Source organism: Exophiala spinifera (genome assembly GCF_000836115.1).
Source record: "Exophiala spinifera strain CBS 89968 unplaced genomic scaffold supercont1.1, whole genome shotgun sequence".
NCBI classification, from domain to species: Eukaryota; Fungi; Ascomycota; class Eurotiomycetes; order Chaetothyriales; family Herpotrichiellaceae; genus Exophiala; species Exophiala spinifera.
In genome coordinates, this window is record NW_015622513.1 from 2,112,922 (window position 1) to 2,129,839 (window position 16,918).

Genomic DNA, 16,918 nt, shown 5'->3' on the forward strand with positions numbered 1-16,918 from the left:
AAAAGGCGCTGCTTTGGAGACGACGTTCCAAGCACGCATGTAAGTGAGAGAAGAAAATGGCAGGAGAGGTGTAGAGATTGAGTCAACAAGCACGAGGATGACTCGATCAGGTGGAATTATTGCCCCGAGCAAAGAGTGTGGCTATTCGTAGTTAAATAGAGCTATCTCAGCCTTGCCAGCGCAGCCTTGTGCTCAGTCAGCGGGGGTTCTCCAACTCTTTTTTCTCTGCGCCAAAAAAGTCGAAGTCTCGGGAAGATCGCAACAGAGACTCATCATCGGTGTCCCCTGTCCTTGCGCCTGGGAGATTTATCCTCTGGTTTCGCATACTCCTTGAGAGGTATCACGGCGACTTCTCAATGGCCAAAAAGGGCACTCGCCTCTCCGACAAGGCTGCTCTGCCGTTCAAAACCGCCAACAAGCAGCGACGGCAAGACCTGCACATAAAACAGAAGCGAGCACGGGATGCGTTGAAGCGAGCAGAAAGATTCGGGCGGAAAAAGGAAGAGGCGAAGAACCCACAACTTAGAGAAGAGCGTCTACGGCGCAACGTGCCAGTTACAATCGACAAGAAGCGGGTATACGACGATGTGCAAGATGAGCCCGAGAACGGTGGTCTCGGACTGGTCTACGACGTGGAACGATTGAAACGAAGAAAACTCGCAGAAGAGCAAGAACTTCCTCCTGTTGATGGAGACGAAGAACAATTTGGATCCCGATCTGGCGAAGATCACGACGACGACGATGAGGAGGACGATGCGGATTCCATGCTCGAAGACAGTGACAGCGACAGCGACAGCGACAACGCCGAGGAAGTTGGTAGTGATGAAGAAGACCTCGAACCGGCGGATATAGACGACACGTCACACGACCCTCTCCCGTCCAAATCGCAACTCAAGTCAGCATCAGCGGCGGCGTCTTCGAGACGTCGCACGCAGTCACCGACACGCAGCACGACGTCGACGAACCTCTCGCTGGCGCCGGCCGCGCTGGCGGCCAAATTCCCAACACTGTTTCCTTCCCCCGACGCGCCGCCGCCGCCGCCGCCCAAGATCCTGATCACCACGTCGATCAACTCGACGCTGCACAAAGAGGCGGCGATTCTGACGTCGCTGTTCCCCAACTCGAAGTACATCCGCCGCTCGTCGCACCGCTACGGGTACAAGTTCTCGGTGCGCGAGATTGCGTCGTTCGCGCACAACAGGTCGTACACGGCCGTCATGGTGCTCGAGGAAGACCGGAAGCGGCCGTCGGGCCTGACCGTCGTCCACCTCCCCGAGGGGCCGACGTTCCACTTCTCCATCTCGAACTTCTACACGTCCAAGAGCATCCCCGGCCACGGCCGCGCGACCGACCACGTGCCCGAGCTCATCCTGAACAACTTCACCACCCCTCTGGGCCTGCTGACGGCGCACCTCTTCCGGTCCCTGTTCCCCGCGACCCCCGACCTCCAGGGCCGCCAGGTACTGACCCTGCACAACCAACGGGACTACATCTTCTTCCGGCGCCACCGGTACATCTTCCGCGACAAGCGGGACTCCGAGAAGTCGGTCGTCGGCCCCGACGGGCGGGAAGTCAAGGGCGTCGAGGGCATCCGCGCCGGTCTGCAGGAACTGGGCCCCAGGATGACGCTGAAGCTCAGACGCGTGGACAAGGGCATCCAGAGGCGGAGCGGTCAGGACTGGGAGTGGAAGGCACGCATGGAGAAGAGTAGGACCAAGTTCCAGCTCTAGGCTCAATAGCCTCGCCAGAGAACAGTCTTCAGATAAAAGGGCCAGACTGCTGTCAAAGCGGATAGATTCAGGCAGAGTTGAGAGAACGTTATCCCAATCAACGATTAGTTGAAACCCGGATGCGTCTTCAGTCGCGCCATTCGTTGGCAATTTATGAATACAAACATTCATTGTACTCGTCTCCTAAGAATACAAACATGTACGTCGCCCACAAGAGCCAACTATCCAAAGCTCCATCGCCGCTCCAAAATGCTCAGAACATCATGCTTCAGTAAAACATAAAAAACAGTCCGCTTCCAACCTCCGAGTTGGCTTCGCCACTTGAGTTGAGGGAAGGCTGGCGTAGTGCAGATATCAATGCCTTCCCTGTCTCGACGTCTGCCGAAATTCCTACCGATGGTTGTCGGCACCTCTAGACGCCTTTTTCTTTTCCACGACACCTTCAAGAACTTCCAGCCTCTCCCTGGTAATTCTGATGGCATCCTCCATCTCCCTCTGACTGATCTTTTCCTCCTTGATCTTGGCTTCCACATCATTAGCCACTGCCCGGTTCCGTGACCGTTTCTTCATCTTCTCCTTCACGACAGCCTCTCTTGTATCGCCACTGACACCGCTGGGGTTTTGTTTATGCCGGGTTGCCTGTTCCCTGAGGAGAATTGCATCTACATTGGCCCTCGCTTCAAGCCAGTCCCAAAAGTCATTCTCCTCTTTCGTCCACAACGCCTCATAACCAGCCAGTCTTGCGCTTTGAGTCATACCTGCAAAAGGATACGAACCCACTTGGACTTCTCCTCTGCTGGGCCCGCGTACCCACATCAGAAGCACCATGGCAGCAAGCACGCCGACCAAGACTTCCATCTTCAATACTGGGCCTAGCACGCTCGTCACAGGCTGCAATGGCACCCTGAGAGGCTCAAACGGCCCCCAGTCTGCCTCGACTGTCTTCTTTGCTCCTTCCTCGACGACCTCATCCTTGGATTTTTTGCCTTCTTTCCTCTTCTTGCCCTTCTTCGAGACCTTGCTAGCGTTTGTCGTGCCTCGTGGCCGTCCACTTACAGCGTTCCGTAGGACCTTAACCAGACCGTCGCCGTATTGCTGCTGGCCATCGTTGGCACCCTTTTCGATTGGTGTTTTCAGCCACGATTTTGCAGTCCATTCGATTGTGCAATTCATCTGGAACCTGGTGGCATTTCCCGGAGCCCAAGATAGACAATAGCGTGTTTTCACGCTGAAAGCATTGCCAGATGGCACGTCAGGTGTCTGAGTTGTGCAAGTGATTGTGACTGCTTTCTCGAGGTCGAAAAAGTCCAGGTTCTCTGTGGTGATGCACTTGGTCTGTTTCGGCCCTATGCTCCCGCCTAGGGGTTTGATGTAGGTATACTGCCTGCTCTTGATGTCGCTGTTCAGGCCCTTCTTGTCGTCCTCAAGAACAAGTTCCATGCATTTGCACTCATCGACAAGGAACTTCCGCACGAACGAACCAGATTCTGGACCGTAGAGTAGAGAGTATATTTTACCTAACGGAGCGGGGATAACTTCGTCTTTTAGAACCTTATCGTAGTGTGTGGCGCTGTCTGTGCAATCAGTCGGCATATGCGTGGCTGGACCTGGGTAGTCCTTGACTGCTTCTGACAGGCCAGATTGAGCGGCGTGAGGTTGAGGAACATCACTGGTTGTTACAGCAGGGACACTGGCACTTCGACCAACAGCGCCTGCGTTACCTGACGGTTTCCTGGAGACGGTCTTCCCGTCTGCGGCATCGCTAGCAGCCTGGCTGCGATTGCTCTCTACCACGCTCGGAGCGCTATCATCCGTGCCGTCTGAGCCTGAATCGTTACTGCTGCTGTCGTCGCTAGCCTGCGCATCCGCCCCGTTCTCTGGTGGGGCGACGGCTTCGCGGGTCGCTTCTTCTGCTGCCAGCTGTTTACCGTTCATACTCTTTTGAAAGCTGGCCGGATGACTAACTCGCCAAATGCCAATAAGCAAGTCATAAGTCTGTTCTCGGTATAACAAACTCCGGAACGTGTGGCGGGCGTGCAACGTCTGGATAGCAATGGCATTTGGAAATACCATCGCAGTACTCTCGCGTTCTATGCTGACCACTTCCTCAAAAGATATGACCAGCGTTGTGACCCAGCCAAGTATATTGCTTGAGAAGCAGATATGACCCTCAGAAATATAGATCCTGCCTGCCACCAAGATTTCTTTCTGCAGCGCACAGCTGTAGTCTTCGATGAGATAATCGTCTTCTGGGACACTCCTGAATTGTTGATGGAAGTTACGATTACGTTGCTTTGGGGCGGTTGTGAAGCCGGTGAGACGAGGTGCCTTTGTAGGGTTGACTAAAGCTGCGGTGCTGGCCCCGATCATAGCACCAATTGCGGACTGACCAGTAGCCGCTGATGAGCCGCGAGACCGTCGTTTCGCAAGTTTACTGCGAACGCTGTTTGTTCGCTTCATCGAGCTACCTTGTTCCCCTTCGAAAACACTGCCGTTGGGAGTCGTTCTTTCGCCACCCACCTGGCTTGCAAAGGTGTGGTGATGGCGTAAGCCATCAACGGGATCGGCTATTTCGGCCATGGGTGTCGTTGAGTCCGAAGGCTTCTCGTACGCAGCAGAAACAGCGCGTCTGGCAAGAAGGTCTTCTTCTTTAGCGATTGCCTGATCTCGTTCCAGGGAAGAGTCCTTCCTCAGTTCTGTCAGGTCCGGTCGATTTGGGTCCAGCCGCTCAGTCGCACCAAGACCCAAATGTTCAAAGTTTAGATCTCCGGATCCCATTGTCTCCACTGCCAGTTGCTTTCGCGGCGATTCGGGCTCGGTGGTTTCATCTTCTTCCTGGATGGGTTCCTCCACAGGCTTCTGCTTAACCGACGACCCAGATGCATCTGTTCCAGCTCTGGCACGTGTTTGACCGGCGAGGTTGCTAATCGTACTTGCAGCATTCTGTGCTGCAGACATCCAGGATGAAAACAGACTGCCGCTGGGCGTGCGGGTCGCATTCGAGGCTTTGTTCTCGTCGGTGGGCGTCAGAGGAGCGGCCATTGAGCTGGACAGCTTGCTCGGCTGATGAGAAATCGAAGATGTCGACCTTATTCTCCTGTGCGAGATCATGTTTCCTGAATGACTCACCACAATCCGCGAATTCCCCTGCTTGTCTAACTCGCCATTGGCAGACGCCGGCGATGCTGTGACTCCTCCAAACTCCGTCTGCGGTTGGGTGGGCGTCGGAGGTGTAACGGTGGTCACTGGGGTACTTATAAGCCCGGTAGGAGGCGTTAGAGGTCTGATATTAGTGTCGAGATTCGGCATGGAGTTGTTCAATGAACGATCTTGAATGGGCTTGATAACCTCGTCCGGAGACTTCGCGACTTTGTCTCCGTCCTCCTCTGCAACATGATTCAGGATGTTCGGCGAGCTGCTATATGGAGTGAATGTAGGCGAGGGTTCTGTTGAGGCCCTCTCAGGGCTGACCTTTGGACTCTTGCCTGACTTGCCAAACACATCTCTGAACCTTCTTCCAGGGGATTTGGCCCGCAACTTATTGATGCTATTTCTCCTCGACTCTGGGCGAAGCGTGTCTGCCCTGTCGACCAGCCCGACAATCGGCGAGTTTGGAGTAGTGTCTGGGTTTGTAGTCTTGGGAGAGGCTGATCGCTCAGCCTGTTGAGGCTCGATCAGTGTTGGTACCTCGTCGAGCGACGGCGGAGGTTGGTCATCGCTGCGAGTGGGCGCTGCAGACACCAGAGGAGAGGACACAGTCAGGTAGCCCGCGTGCGAGTCTCTCGAGATCAATGGAGGCGTTTCCACCTCAGAGTCATCTGTCAAGAGGCTTGTGTCGCCTTCGGAAGCTAGCTGACTGCTAGACTTTCGGAGCGACATGTCCGAAGGAGTCTGGAGACTCAGGGAGCCAGCGGATCTTCCTCTCGCGAGCTCTTCTGTAAGCGCCTTCACCTCCTCTTCGCGGAGTTTCCTTCTCCTACGCTTGCTGTGGCCAGGCAGCAGCTTTCGCATTCCACTGCTGCCGGATTTACTGCTTCCATCGTGACTGAGCGAACGGGTGCTGTATCTCGTAGGGGACTTCTCGAGTGTCAGGGAGTCGATCGAATCCGTGCGCAAATCTCTGATGCTCTCATCGCCTGGAATGTCTGAGGAACGGCGGCGGCTGGAGAGCACCTTCTTCAACTCCTTGAGCTGGGGAGAAGGCTCGGACATGTTGGCGCTGACATTGGGAGAGGATTGGTCAGAGGCGATTGCTATTCACTCGGGGCGTGAGATACAGTCGGGACTGGCATGCGTGCAGGTGTTGTGATTCTTGTTGTTTGGTTCTGCTTGATGCGCTTTGTGCCAATCCTCGGGCTGACATCAGGCGGGTCAGTGCATAAAAATAATTATGCGGAGGGACATCCCGGTCACAACAGGGAACAGGGAAGATGGGGTTAGGGTTTCAAGAAGATACAATTAATGTCTAGCAGAGGTGTGCACGAAAGGGAAGCTTCAAGGAGGAGGAGGAGGAGGCTGTACTGATATCACCGCAAGCAAAGCTGAAGTTTGACACGATGCATTTCTGGGCGGCTACCCGTACGTGAGACACGAAACACCAACTCTTGGGGGCCTAAAGGGTACAGTAGAGAGATCTTGAATACTCCGTTCTGTGAGTTTGTGATACGGTAGACCGACAACTTCTCCGCATATTTAGCCGACCATGCATGAGGCCTGGAAGTTGTACCAGTAACCACGGCACCATCGGGAGAGCAGAGAAGTGTACAAGAGGCCAGAGCCTGGGGAGGATAGGATTAATTACCTCTATGCTTACAGGGCGTATACGGATCTATTGGGCGGCGATCTGTGCACATGTCCATCGACCAGATCCAGCAGAAGCCGATGTACGGTGAGTCCTCGTATTGAGCAATCCAAAATACGTACTGTACGGCAAATTTGTCTTGTGGGCAGACGGAGATCGATCGCATCTCTACCCAACCAACAAAATGCAGTGTCTGACGAAAAGAATCCATCACTGTTTTGGTGGCAAAGATGTCCAGGACCAAGCCACTTCCACTTCTAATTTCTCAATTTGACGGGTCAGACCGCGTCGGCTTTGATATGCGATATGAAAGCCACCCGCAGTCAGCGACATTATTACCTAATTCCAGGTTGTTGTGTGGTCAAGGTCAATGCAGTGCAGCGGTGCGAGCCACTCACGTCGCGGACATCGACCAAAGCTTGTGGGTGAAAAGCATGGCCTTCTGATGCTTCAATAAATGACACGATCCTACCTTACCTGCTACCTCCACCCTGCTAGGGGCCGACGAAGGGTGTTCCCACCGCCGGTTGTTCTCCTCTGGATGGAGACATCAAATGCCGTCCAGAGTTTTCTTCGACGTCTCACTGGCTCAAGTGGCTATATCGACGGTGGAGTTGCCGTTCGCTCCCTTTTCGCCCGGTGAAATGCCAGAATTTCTTGCTTTTGCATCTTTCTTCGTTTCCCGCCGTCGCTGCTTGCTGCATTTCCTGACCAGCCCATTCCAAGTGTGGACTTCTCGAGACTGGTCCGAGACCTTGGAACCCCTCCCCTGTTTATACTGCCCGGTAAAGCCCTCCGTGGGGTCCCCAGTTGTCCGAGTTCGAGTATAAGAGTGATTGGGCCGTCACTCGCGGCGGGGAACAATCTCCCTCCTTTAAAAAGTGCTTCGTCGCTACAAAGCCCCCGAGAGTCGGCACTGGTAGGTTTGGGGTGCATTTTCCGTTCCTTCATCCAAAGGCGCACAGAAGGGTCAACCTCGAAACCATGGCCGGCGATTCTTCTGAGCAGGACCACATCACTCGCGAGCGTAGCAATGGCACTCCGGGACACCCGCTCCATTTCCCGGAGAAGGACCATCTCGCGCACACGAAGAGCGTCGATGAGATTGTCCTCAACGCTTCGCGGGCCACAGACAAGGAGCACAAGATGAGCTTATGGCAAGGCATCAAGTTGTATCCCAAAGCCGTCGGTTGGAGTCTGCTCATCTCAACCTGTATTGCCATGGAAGGCTACGACGTGTGCCTGTTGAGCAACTTTTGTACGTCTGGGTCCATGCTGCGCCGTTGTGCCAAACACTCTAACCCCCTCAGACGGATTTCCACAGTTTCAGAAGAAGTACGGTGAACAACTGCCCGACGGCAGCTGGCAGATTCCGGCGCCGTGGCAATCGGGACTCAGCAACGGCGCGAACGTGGGCGAAATCATCGGGTTGTTCATCAACGGATGGGTGTCGGAGCGATACGGCTATCGATACACCGTCATGACCTGTCTGATGTTGATTGTCATCTTCACGGCCGTCTTCTTCACCGCCCAGACCGTGGTGGCATTGCAAGTCGCCGAGATCCTGTGTGGAATTCCTTGGGGTGTAAGTACCTTTTTTTCCAAAAAAGGCCCACACGTCTAGGTACCTAGCCTTGCGAGTACTGACCGACCCTCAGGTTTTCCAAACTCTGACCATCACATACGCCAGCGAGGTCTGCCCTGTCCCTCTCCGAGGCTATCTGACCACGTACGTCAATTTCTGTTGGGGGCTCGGCCAGACCGTGGGCATCGGCGTCATCAGGTCTCTCGTGGACCGACAAGACCAGTGGTCCTACAGGATCCCCTATGCCCTTCAATGGATGTACGTGCTATCCGCTCACCACCCCACCCCCCATCCCCTCCCCTTTTACCTTTTTTCTACGTATGGCGGGAGACGACGACGACACTGATGTTGTCCTTCTCTCACAGGTGGCCTGTGCCCTTGTTCATCGGGATCCTGTTCGCACCTGAAAGTCCGTGGTGGCTCGTGCGAAAAGGCCGCGTCGACGACGCGAAGAAGTCTCTGCTTCGCCTGACGTCGCTGGACCGCGAGACCGACTTCGACGCCGACGAGACGATCGCCATGATGGTGCACACCACGGCGCTGGAGGAGAAGATCACCAGCGGCGCCTCGTACATGGACTGTTTCAGGGGCGTGGACCTCCGGCGGACCGAGATCGTGTGCATGGTGTGGGCGATCCAGAACCTCTCCGGCAACTCCTTCTCGGGCTACTCGACCTACTTCCTCGAACAGGCCGGCCTCGACCCCTCGACGTCGTACGACTTCGCCCTCGGACAGTACGGGATCAACATGGCCGGCGTCTTCGGCGCCTGGTTCCTCATGACGTGCGGGATAGGCCGGCGGTCCCTGTACCTCTACGGCCTCTGCGGGCTCTTCTCCATGCTCCTCGTCCTCGGCTTCCTCGGCCTCGTCCCGGAGGCCCACAGGAGGGAGGCGTCCCTCGCCACGGGGTCGATCATGCTGGTGTGGGCGCTGTGCTACCAGCTCACCGTCGGCACCGTCTGCTACTCCCTGGTCGCCGAGCTCTCCACCCGCCGCCTGCAGATCAAGACCGTCGTCCTGGGCCGCAACCTGTACAACATCGTGGGCATCGTCTGCTCCGTCCTGACCCCGTACATGCTGAACCCCGGGGAGTGGAACTGGAGGAACTACGCCGGCTTCTTCTGGGCCGGCATCTGTTTCCTCTGCATCATCTACACCTACTTCCGCGTCCCCGAGCCCTCCGGCCGCACCTTTGCCGAGCTGGACTTGCTTTTCGAGCGAGGCGTCAGCGCGAGGAAGTTCGCCAGCACCCAGGTCGACGTCTTTGACGCCGTCACCGTCCAGGAGACCGTCGAGGGCACCGGCACCTTGAAAACCTACGAGGAAAATAAGGCCAGGGGCACCACCCGTGCCGTACTATGATCGCGCCCACGCCACGCCTTGTTCAACAGCATTTGCTGTTACTCCAGAGACGCTTGATTCTGAATCCTATTTGTGCCGAAAAACTTCCAGTCATCTAAATTCAAAACTCCATTCAAAAACTCAACCGAAGGAATTCAACACATCTCAACCCACCAAAACCAATCCAACCCAACCCGACCTAAGCCTAACCAAACCAGACCAAACCAAACCAAACAGTCCTGTTCCCCGATTCTCAGCGATGAGTTGGTTATTCTTTTGGTGGTTTTTTGCTTTGCAGCGGCTTTGCGTCTTCTGTGTATTGCTTTGTTTCCCTTCCCGACCGGAACGCCTCTGGCAAATTGGCCAGTAGAACATACCAACTTCCAACTTCAAATAATCAAACCCCAACCCGACATCCATCCATATCCAATGGTCTATCACACTCGACACCCACCCCTATGTTCAAACCCATACGGGAGTATGTACGTACCCTTCCACCGCCAATGCAGCTGGATATATCGACATTGGTGAATTCCCGTCTCTATCCACAGAAGCCACCTATATGTTCTGTCATCGCCCTCCCTCAAATAAACATCAACCGAAAACCGAAAGCTTCGAAACATGTCGTCAAATACCAACGACGACAACAACAACAACCGTGACAGCCACCCCTCAACGTCGCGGCCTCACGCGATAGTCATCATCATCACCGTCATCGACAATGACAACCTGCTGAGGTCCGACATTGGCCCTTCCACCACCCGTCAGTGGTCTCCTCTCCTCAAACTGTTGTCGTCTCTGCTGGACATTGAAATCGCTCCTCGCCCTATCGAGCGCCGATGCGGCGCCCCCCGTGCCAGGCGCCGTGTCTCTGTCCCTATCTCTCGAGTTGTGCACGACCACGATATCGTGCCTATCCCTTGTAACGACAGGCCGGGGCCTGATCTCGACGACCCTTCCTCCTCCAGCGTGGACGCGATCACGCTCTCTCTCACGTTCACGTTCGCGTTCGCGCTCACGCTCGCGGTCCATCTCGCGTTCCTGACTCAACCTCTTCTCTCGCTCTTGACTCAGACGCTTCTCGCGTTCCAGAATATCACGTTCCCTCTTCTCGATGTGCCGCTCTCTCTCCACCCGATCCAGCTCGTCCTTGTACTTTGTCGCCTTCTCCTCGGCGTGCGCGGCTGCCCTCTCGGCTTCGCGACGGTGCCGCCTCTCCCTCTCGAGGTCGTCGTACAATTTCTCAACGTCGGCGTCTGTGCTGCTCGAACCGTGTCGGCGGTGGCGCTCGTACTCCTTTCTGCGTACGCTGCTCGGCTCGCCGTCGCTCATGGTCGTCGTGACGTAGTACTTACCGCTGTCGCGCCTCTTGTTGTGCGGTGAGCCAGGAGTCTCGACTCGAGGATACGCCTCTTCGTCGTCCGGGTGGCGTCTGTCGGTGTGGCCATGTACGATCTTGACCTTCCTCAGGCGCTCTGATGGTATGCGCTCGACAAGATTGGCAATGTCAACGTGGCCATCTTTGTGGTGGTGGTTGTGGTGTCTGACCCTGGGCGGCAGCTCGGGCGGCAGGGACGCGTACACGTCCCCTTCCATCCTGGAGGACATGGGACGGTAAACCCTTGGTGGTGTTGATGGTGGCGGCGGTGGAGGAGGTGTGGGGGATGATGATGATGGCGAGGAGAAACTCGGCGATCGTATATGTCTCTCCCGGCGGCGGATGGGTTCTTCCTCGATGATGTGGACTTTCTTCTTGCGGACTTTGAAAAGGTTGTACAACTTGGACGCCAGTGTCAGTTTGCGGGCTGGAGATCGAGATCGGGGGCGGGGGTGAAGGATGCGGTATGTACGCACCTGAGGCCTTCTCTCTATCACAATGGGTTCAGGCGAGGAGGAGTTGTCGTCGTCGTGGTCGTGGGTGAATCTGTGGCGGCGATTGGACATTCACGCCAGGACAGGACGGACACTTGGTGATCAAGGCGTTTGTGACGGTCGGTATCGCATGAAGATGATGTCGGATTCTTTGCGGGTTTGGTGGTCGAATGGAGAGATAAGGCTTGTGAAGATGTAATTGACCCGAGAAGGAGTTTGACGTCGACGACAATCCTTCAAGAGCTGGCAACGGACCAGTTCAGGAACGAGACTATGTACTCGATCACAAAGTATATATGGGTAGAGGGTACTTGCTTTGAGTGATGCCTAGTTGGTGGTGACTCGCTTCTCATCTTGGGCGGTGAAGGTCGGTATATATCCCACACACACACACATACTCAGGACGAGGAGGGAATACAACTCAGATTGAAGAAGACGGATTTGCGATTGCCCACATGATGGTGAAGCGGGTTTCGTGTGAACCGGGAGGGTCTGCTTCTGCCCGCTTGTCGCCACACGAAGTAAATTCCTAGTTGGAAAGGAAGTTCAAGGCTGTGAGTCTAGTCAAGTGATTCGTTGGGGCCGCTGTATTATACCGTCGGGCTTGAACTGGAGTTCGCCGGGGAGGGAGAAAGAAAATGGACCGTGAGCGGGTCTGCTTGGTGGAATGAATGGTAGAGAGGTGACTGGTGACAAGGGTCGATCGCGGGACTTTTGGGCACCGCGGTATATGCAAGGGGAGGATTGTGAGATCCTTCGGGACCAATGTACGGCCACAAAGGGTTTTGTACACTCTCGATGGACTCGGTAGGCAGCGGCTTCAGTGGTGGTTCGCATGACGAACGAGGCGACGAGGTGATTTTGGCTCCTGCCTTCCCATTCGAGGGGGTGTGGATAAGGCTGATGAGGCTACGTTTGCCGGACCCGGAGAGCACAGGGGCCTTTCGACCACAGCCAACACGAAGCATGGAAACCGGCAATAAGGAGCTTTCTGTCCTTTGCCATTCTCGGGGCACACTGCACACCTCCTTTCTGTCCTGTCAGCCCCCCATGGCGAATGTTTCGTTTGCCTGGACACTAGAGAGGCCGTTGCGGTGACCAGTGACCAGCGGAACACCACCTCCAGCATCGGCAGCAAATTATGTCAGCCGTCCGGGGTACTACGGGCCAAAGCCCAATGCGCCACAGGCTTAGTACTCGCAGGTCCATCGTACTTTGCCAATTCGGACGGCGTGATGTGATAAAGAAGGACGTTTTCCGGACGATACGGACCGGCACGAGAACTCCCGCTGGCCAGAAAGAAGCGGGCATATTACGCCAGGGGAAAGGCATTGGACACAATCGTGGTATCAGATTGCTGGAGAGACTTTACTGTACTTGGTCGCGTGGCTGTGCGGCCCCCAAAACGGTGACTTGGTTCGACTTGGTGTTCTCCTTGCTTGCAGCTGGTTGGACGCCTACAGAGCACCGCCAGCATCAGGTACCGAAGCTGGTCAGACCTAGAGTTAATCACTCGTAGACAAGGGTAGAACGTGAGAGCGCGGTCGGGACCTGACCAAGTCTTCTTTTGAGGGTGACTATGGAGTACAAAACACGAGTTCAAATGTGACAACGACTAGAAGATGAGATTGCACGTATCAAAACTTCTGTGTTGCTCTTGTAGGGGGTTTCGGGGAAGTTGGCGTTGGTCACATATTCAGCCGCACAACACATAGAAACGAAGGGTGTGGCTTACGCAGTTCTTCATTTCGGCGCATCCGACTAGAACTTGCTAGAAAGACGAACTTAAACTCGGGGTTGCTAACCGGAATCTCAAAGCCTGGACTGGTAGTGATCGAGCGGTGATTCGGCGCGGCGAGACTCGTAGGGGATCAGCGCGACCTGACCTCGGGGCCTTCAGCGGTGATTTTGTTACTCCGTGAAGTATCTGAATGGGAGGCCTGAAGTGCAGCTTCTTGCCGATGTGACGGTTTCGTCGCTTGATACCTTGGGACTGCTGCGGGAGTGCAGTCAAGATGCTGTGCGAAGCCATGGCGAGAGAGGGAGGGAATGAATACCTGGGTTGGTGTGGCAGAGAGAATATCGTGAGCTACAATACCATGGGTCCGACAAAGTCTTCTGATAACAAGCCCAAGACACAGCGCTTCGGGTAAGCTAAAGGTCTCACTCCTCGCCATCACCCCCTGTCGCGCTGAAGACAAGGGGTCTGTCTAGGCTGCAAGACCTACAGTACAAGACTACGGAGCTACATGTGGCTTGGTTGAGTTCAATAGCGGGTGTCCCTTGGCTCAAGGCTGATTCCTCTCCAATGAATCAATCGTCCCAGCATCAACTGGCATCGGTTGCACAAATGTGAAGTCAACACCATGAATACCATCAAGAGAACTATCACAGCCTTTTTCCACTGGTGCCAACCATGTGTTCGGCACTACACTTACAGGCCCTCAGGGAATCCAGGATCAGCTGTTCAGAATCCATGCCGTCATAAAATCATTATCTGCCTAGCAAAGCATATGCTAAATATGTACTGGTACATACACGGCTTTCTGAGCCTGTAAAATGACATTCCCACCAGTTCTTGGTCATGTCTCATCCTCCAGCGGCGGGACTCTGCAGCTGGGTAGCCTCTAATGGCCAGAGAGACCATGCTCAGTGATATATCCAAAATTGTCCTGTACAATCCTTAGTCGACGGGATCACAGTGACAAGACAATGCCAGCCCAAGTGCTTGTGGCCTCCCCCCTGTTGAACCCGATGTTGCACAACGTTGCCATTCCAGAAACCCCCAACGAGGGAAGGGGTCACTGCCCCCAACTGCCTTTTCTTGCCCGGGCACCCCAGTCTTCATCTGCCCCGAGGACGACACGTTTTCTCTCATCTGCGAAGTTTGGACTCTGTCTTGCCCATTCGTGGACATACAGTCTCAAGGCCTCCCATCGTTTGCACTTGCCACCGACGACCTCACTTTCATTGCACCCATCTCCTTCCGGAGCGCCGACATAGCCCTTTGCATCTGCTCGGCGGTCGTCTTTGCGCAACTCGTCAAGTGGAATCCTGCTGATCTTGCTCAGCTCCTCATCAAACATGTGCGCAAGGCTAGGGTAACCAAGACTCAAATAGTTGTAGATCTGGGTAATGACTCGCGCGGGAAATTCCTCTTCGATCTGCTTCTCCAGCTGCAGCTTCTTGTCTATTGTGCTGGTGAATTCGTCGCCATCCTGGCTGCGAGGCGGCGTGAGTGGCAGGAACGACATGCCTGACAACGGGCGTCGTCGACCAGGGGTTTGAGCTCCACGACCAGATGTGAGCGAATCCCGTCCTACTGTCGGGGTGTCAAAGGGATTCCACCTCTCCGCGGCAGGGGTCTGAGGCAGTGGTGTCTGAATGCCGCTGCGTAGACCACGCTGTGAATTTTGAGACTGCCACATGCCGGCTTGGCACATGCCCATCCATAAACCTCCGCCGGCATCATTTCTGGGTTTGTTGTTCGATTTCCACAGCTGAGGACTGACCGCATCCGTTGATTCATCGTCGCTGTCGGCGGTGCGTGGTCTCGGAGGCTGATCTGGGTCACACCGGGTCATTTTCGGCGATATAGTGAAAGGGAAAATAAGGTCCTCGCCCAACATGGGGGGAGATGCTGCAGCTCGCATTCTAGCAAGCTCCGAATCCTCGTCGAGTGGTTTGGGTTTCTTTGTTTTCTGCAGTACCTTGGTGTCTTTGCTCTGCCTCATCGCAAGTGCTGCAGCACTGAAGCGACTCTGACCGGGAGCATCCGCTCTCAAGCCCTTCTTCGCGTTTTCCAGCTGTTCGTGATGTTTTCGCATTCCCTCCAATTCCAGCGTCATTTCCGCAGCCGACGATCGTCGAAATGTTTGAACATTGGTCCCTTCCTCGCCCTGAAACTTGGACACAGGCAAGGGCCCATCGTCATCATCTTCATGGCTGATGGCGAAATGGTCTACAGGTTCATGCGGGCGTTCGTTGATGTAGGCAGCCATAGCGGCTTGCCGAAGTTCTTCTTCGGTTACGGTTTCGGAGGCGAGACGAAGGACATATTCAGAATAGCTGTCGTTCTGACGAGGGAGATTATCTTCCTGTCTGTGATCTGTTTCGATTGATGACGGTGAGTCGCTTAGAGATGGCGTCTCGGACTCCTCCGTCGTGGATTCAATCATAGGAAGGTCCGGGACTTGGAAAGAGTGTTGCCGGCTCTGGCTCGACAATTTGCGAGCGAGGGCAGCGGCAGAAAATCGTGACTCACCCAAGCCGGGGGACTCATCTGCAGTCTCTTCTTCACTTATTGATGGCGATGGTGGTGGCCGGCTTGAAATAGTATCCTTGGGAGGATAAACTCTCCGGTATGACCCCTTGGCTGTTTCCAAGAGCTCAGGAGGCCATTTTCGTGGGCCCGAAGATGTCCTGCTAGATGCTAGCGACTCCCCCGACGTTGGGGCTTCCGCATCGGCGTCGTCCGAGTCACTCGTGTGTCGTCTGCGCCTTGTAACTTTGGTAGTCTCAATAGGCTCGGGAGCGAACTTCCGACGGGGACGCAAGGTTTGAGTCTCGTCCGCTTCATCAACGTTTTTGTTCTTGCTGCTCCTGACAGATGTCTCGATAGGGTCTGGAGCGAACCTTCGCCGTGGCTTGGCGGCTAGATCCTCTGGGTTTGTGTCTTTGACTTTGCTATTTCTTGTGGTTGTTTCTATAGGCTCTGGAGCAAACTTTCTTCTTGACGTCCGTGTGGTGGTCTCGACGGGTTCAGGGGCGAAGCGTCTTACAGGTTTTGGAGGATCACTGCTTGAGGCCGCCGGAATATCAGGATGGTTGGGGGTGCTGCTGGAACCGAAGGAAGCAACAGTGAGGCTGGTCGGTGTAATGTCCTCAGCGTGCTCCACGTCCTTCTTACGAGAGCTTCCGAAATACTCGCCTGGCTGAGGAAGAGGTTTGCGAGACTCTGTCTGAGAAGACATGGGGTCAGCACTTGAGACTCGAGCTTTCTCCGGAGCCGGACTCGAAGAGGGGGGTCGAGGCGAGGCACTGGCGGGCCTTGGTCTTCGAACACTGGTCTCGAGAGGCTCTGGTTTGAACCGCCGAGGGGAAGGCGGGGACGAGTTCATTATGATATTGGTAGACCGCGACGTTCAAGCCATATCCCCGGTTGACGCGGCAGGATACCTCATTCGGCGCAGGCGAGCATGGGCTGTCGGCGGGATGCCAGAGTGTATAATGCGGGGGTGAGGTGCGTTCGAAAGAATGGCTCGGGTGTATACGGGGAGGAGTGTAGGTGTGTAGAGGGAGAGTCGAGTGAGGAGGCGTTGGAAGAGGTGGTTGAGCAAGCAGTTGCAGGTAGTGATTCGCAGATTCAACGGACGCAAGGACCTGAATGTGCGATGATCTGAGACCAGACAGGAACGTGGAGATGCATGTGTGACAGGGTCAGGTCGGATCCAGTCAGCGGGTCGAATCAGCAAACGCTTTGCTTTCCGCAGTATACCTGATATACTCGTGTTCAGGGAGCGAGCGACATCAGAGCGACAAGGATAGGAGAAAGGATAGCGAGATAGAGCACAAGGGGGTGGAAGACGA

At 55.1% G+C, this 16,918-nt stretch overlaps 5 protein-coding genes across 5 annotated transcripts; 2 read left to right on the forward strand and 3 right to left on the reverse strand.

Moving 5' to 3' along the window:
* Positions 1-356: 356 nt before the first annotated feature.
* Positions 357-1,730, forward strand: PV08_00787 (uncharacterized protein; the record flags this gene model as incomplete). Its single annotated transcript, XM_016375152.1, has 1 exon — positions 357-1,730. The coding sequence occupies one exon, from the start codon at positions 357-359 to the stop codon at positions 1,728-1,730; it is 1,374 nt and encodes a 457-aa protein (XP_016240428.1).
* Positions 1,731-2,120: 390 nt separating this feature from the next.
* Positions 2,121-5,942, reverse strand: PV08_00788 (uncharacterized protein; the record flags this gene model as incomplete). The annotated part of the gene is made up of 1 exon (XM_016375153.1): positions 2,121-5,942. The coding sequence occupies one exon, from the start codon at positions 5,940-5,942 to the stop codon at positions 2,121-2,123; it is 3,822 nt and encodes a 1,273-aa protein (XP_016240429.1).
* A 1,573-nt stretch (positions 5,943-7,515) lies between these two features.
* On the forward strand, positions 7,516-9,478 carry PV08_00789 (uncharacterized protein; the record flags this gene model as incomplete). The annotated part of the gene is made up of 4 exons (XM_016375154.1): positions 7,516-7,789; positions 7,842-8,116; positions 8,190-8,374; positions 8,482-9,478. The coding sequence occupies 4 exons, from the start codon at positions 7,516-7,518 to the stop codon at positions 9,476-9,478; spliced, it is 1,731 nt and encodes a 576-aa protein (XP_016240430.1).
* A 651-nt stretch (positions 9,479-10,129) lies between these two features.
* On the reverse strand, positions 10,130-11,401 carry PV08_00790 (uncharacterized protein; the record flags this gene model as incomplete). The annotated part of the gene is made up of 1 exon (XM_016375155.1): positions 10,130-11,401. The coding sequence occupies one exon, from the start codon at positions 11,399-11,401 to the stop codon at positions 10,130-10,132; it is 1,272 nt and encodes a 423-aa protein (XP_016240431.1).
* Positions 11,402-14,130: 2,729 nt separating this feature from the next.
* On the reverse strand, positions 14,131-16,302 carry PV08_00791 (uncharacterized protein; the record flags this gene model as incomplete). Its single annotated transcript, XM_016375156.1, has 1 exon — positions 14,131-16,302. The coding sequence occupies one exon, from the start codon at positions 16,300-16,302 to the stop codon at positions 14,131-14,133; it is 2,172 nt and encodes a 723-aa protein (XP_016240432.1).
* Between the last annotated feature and the right edge of the window lie 616 nt (positions 16,303-16,918).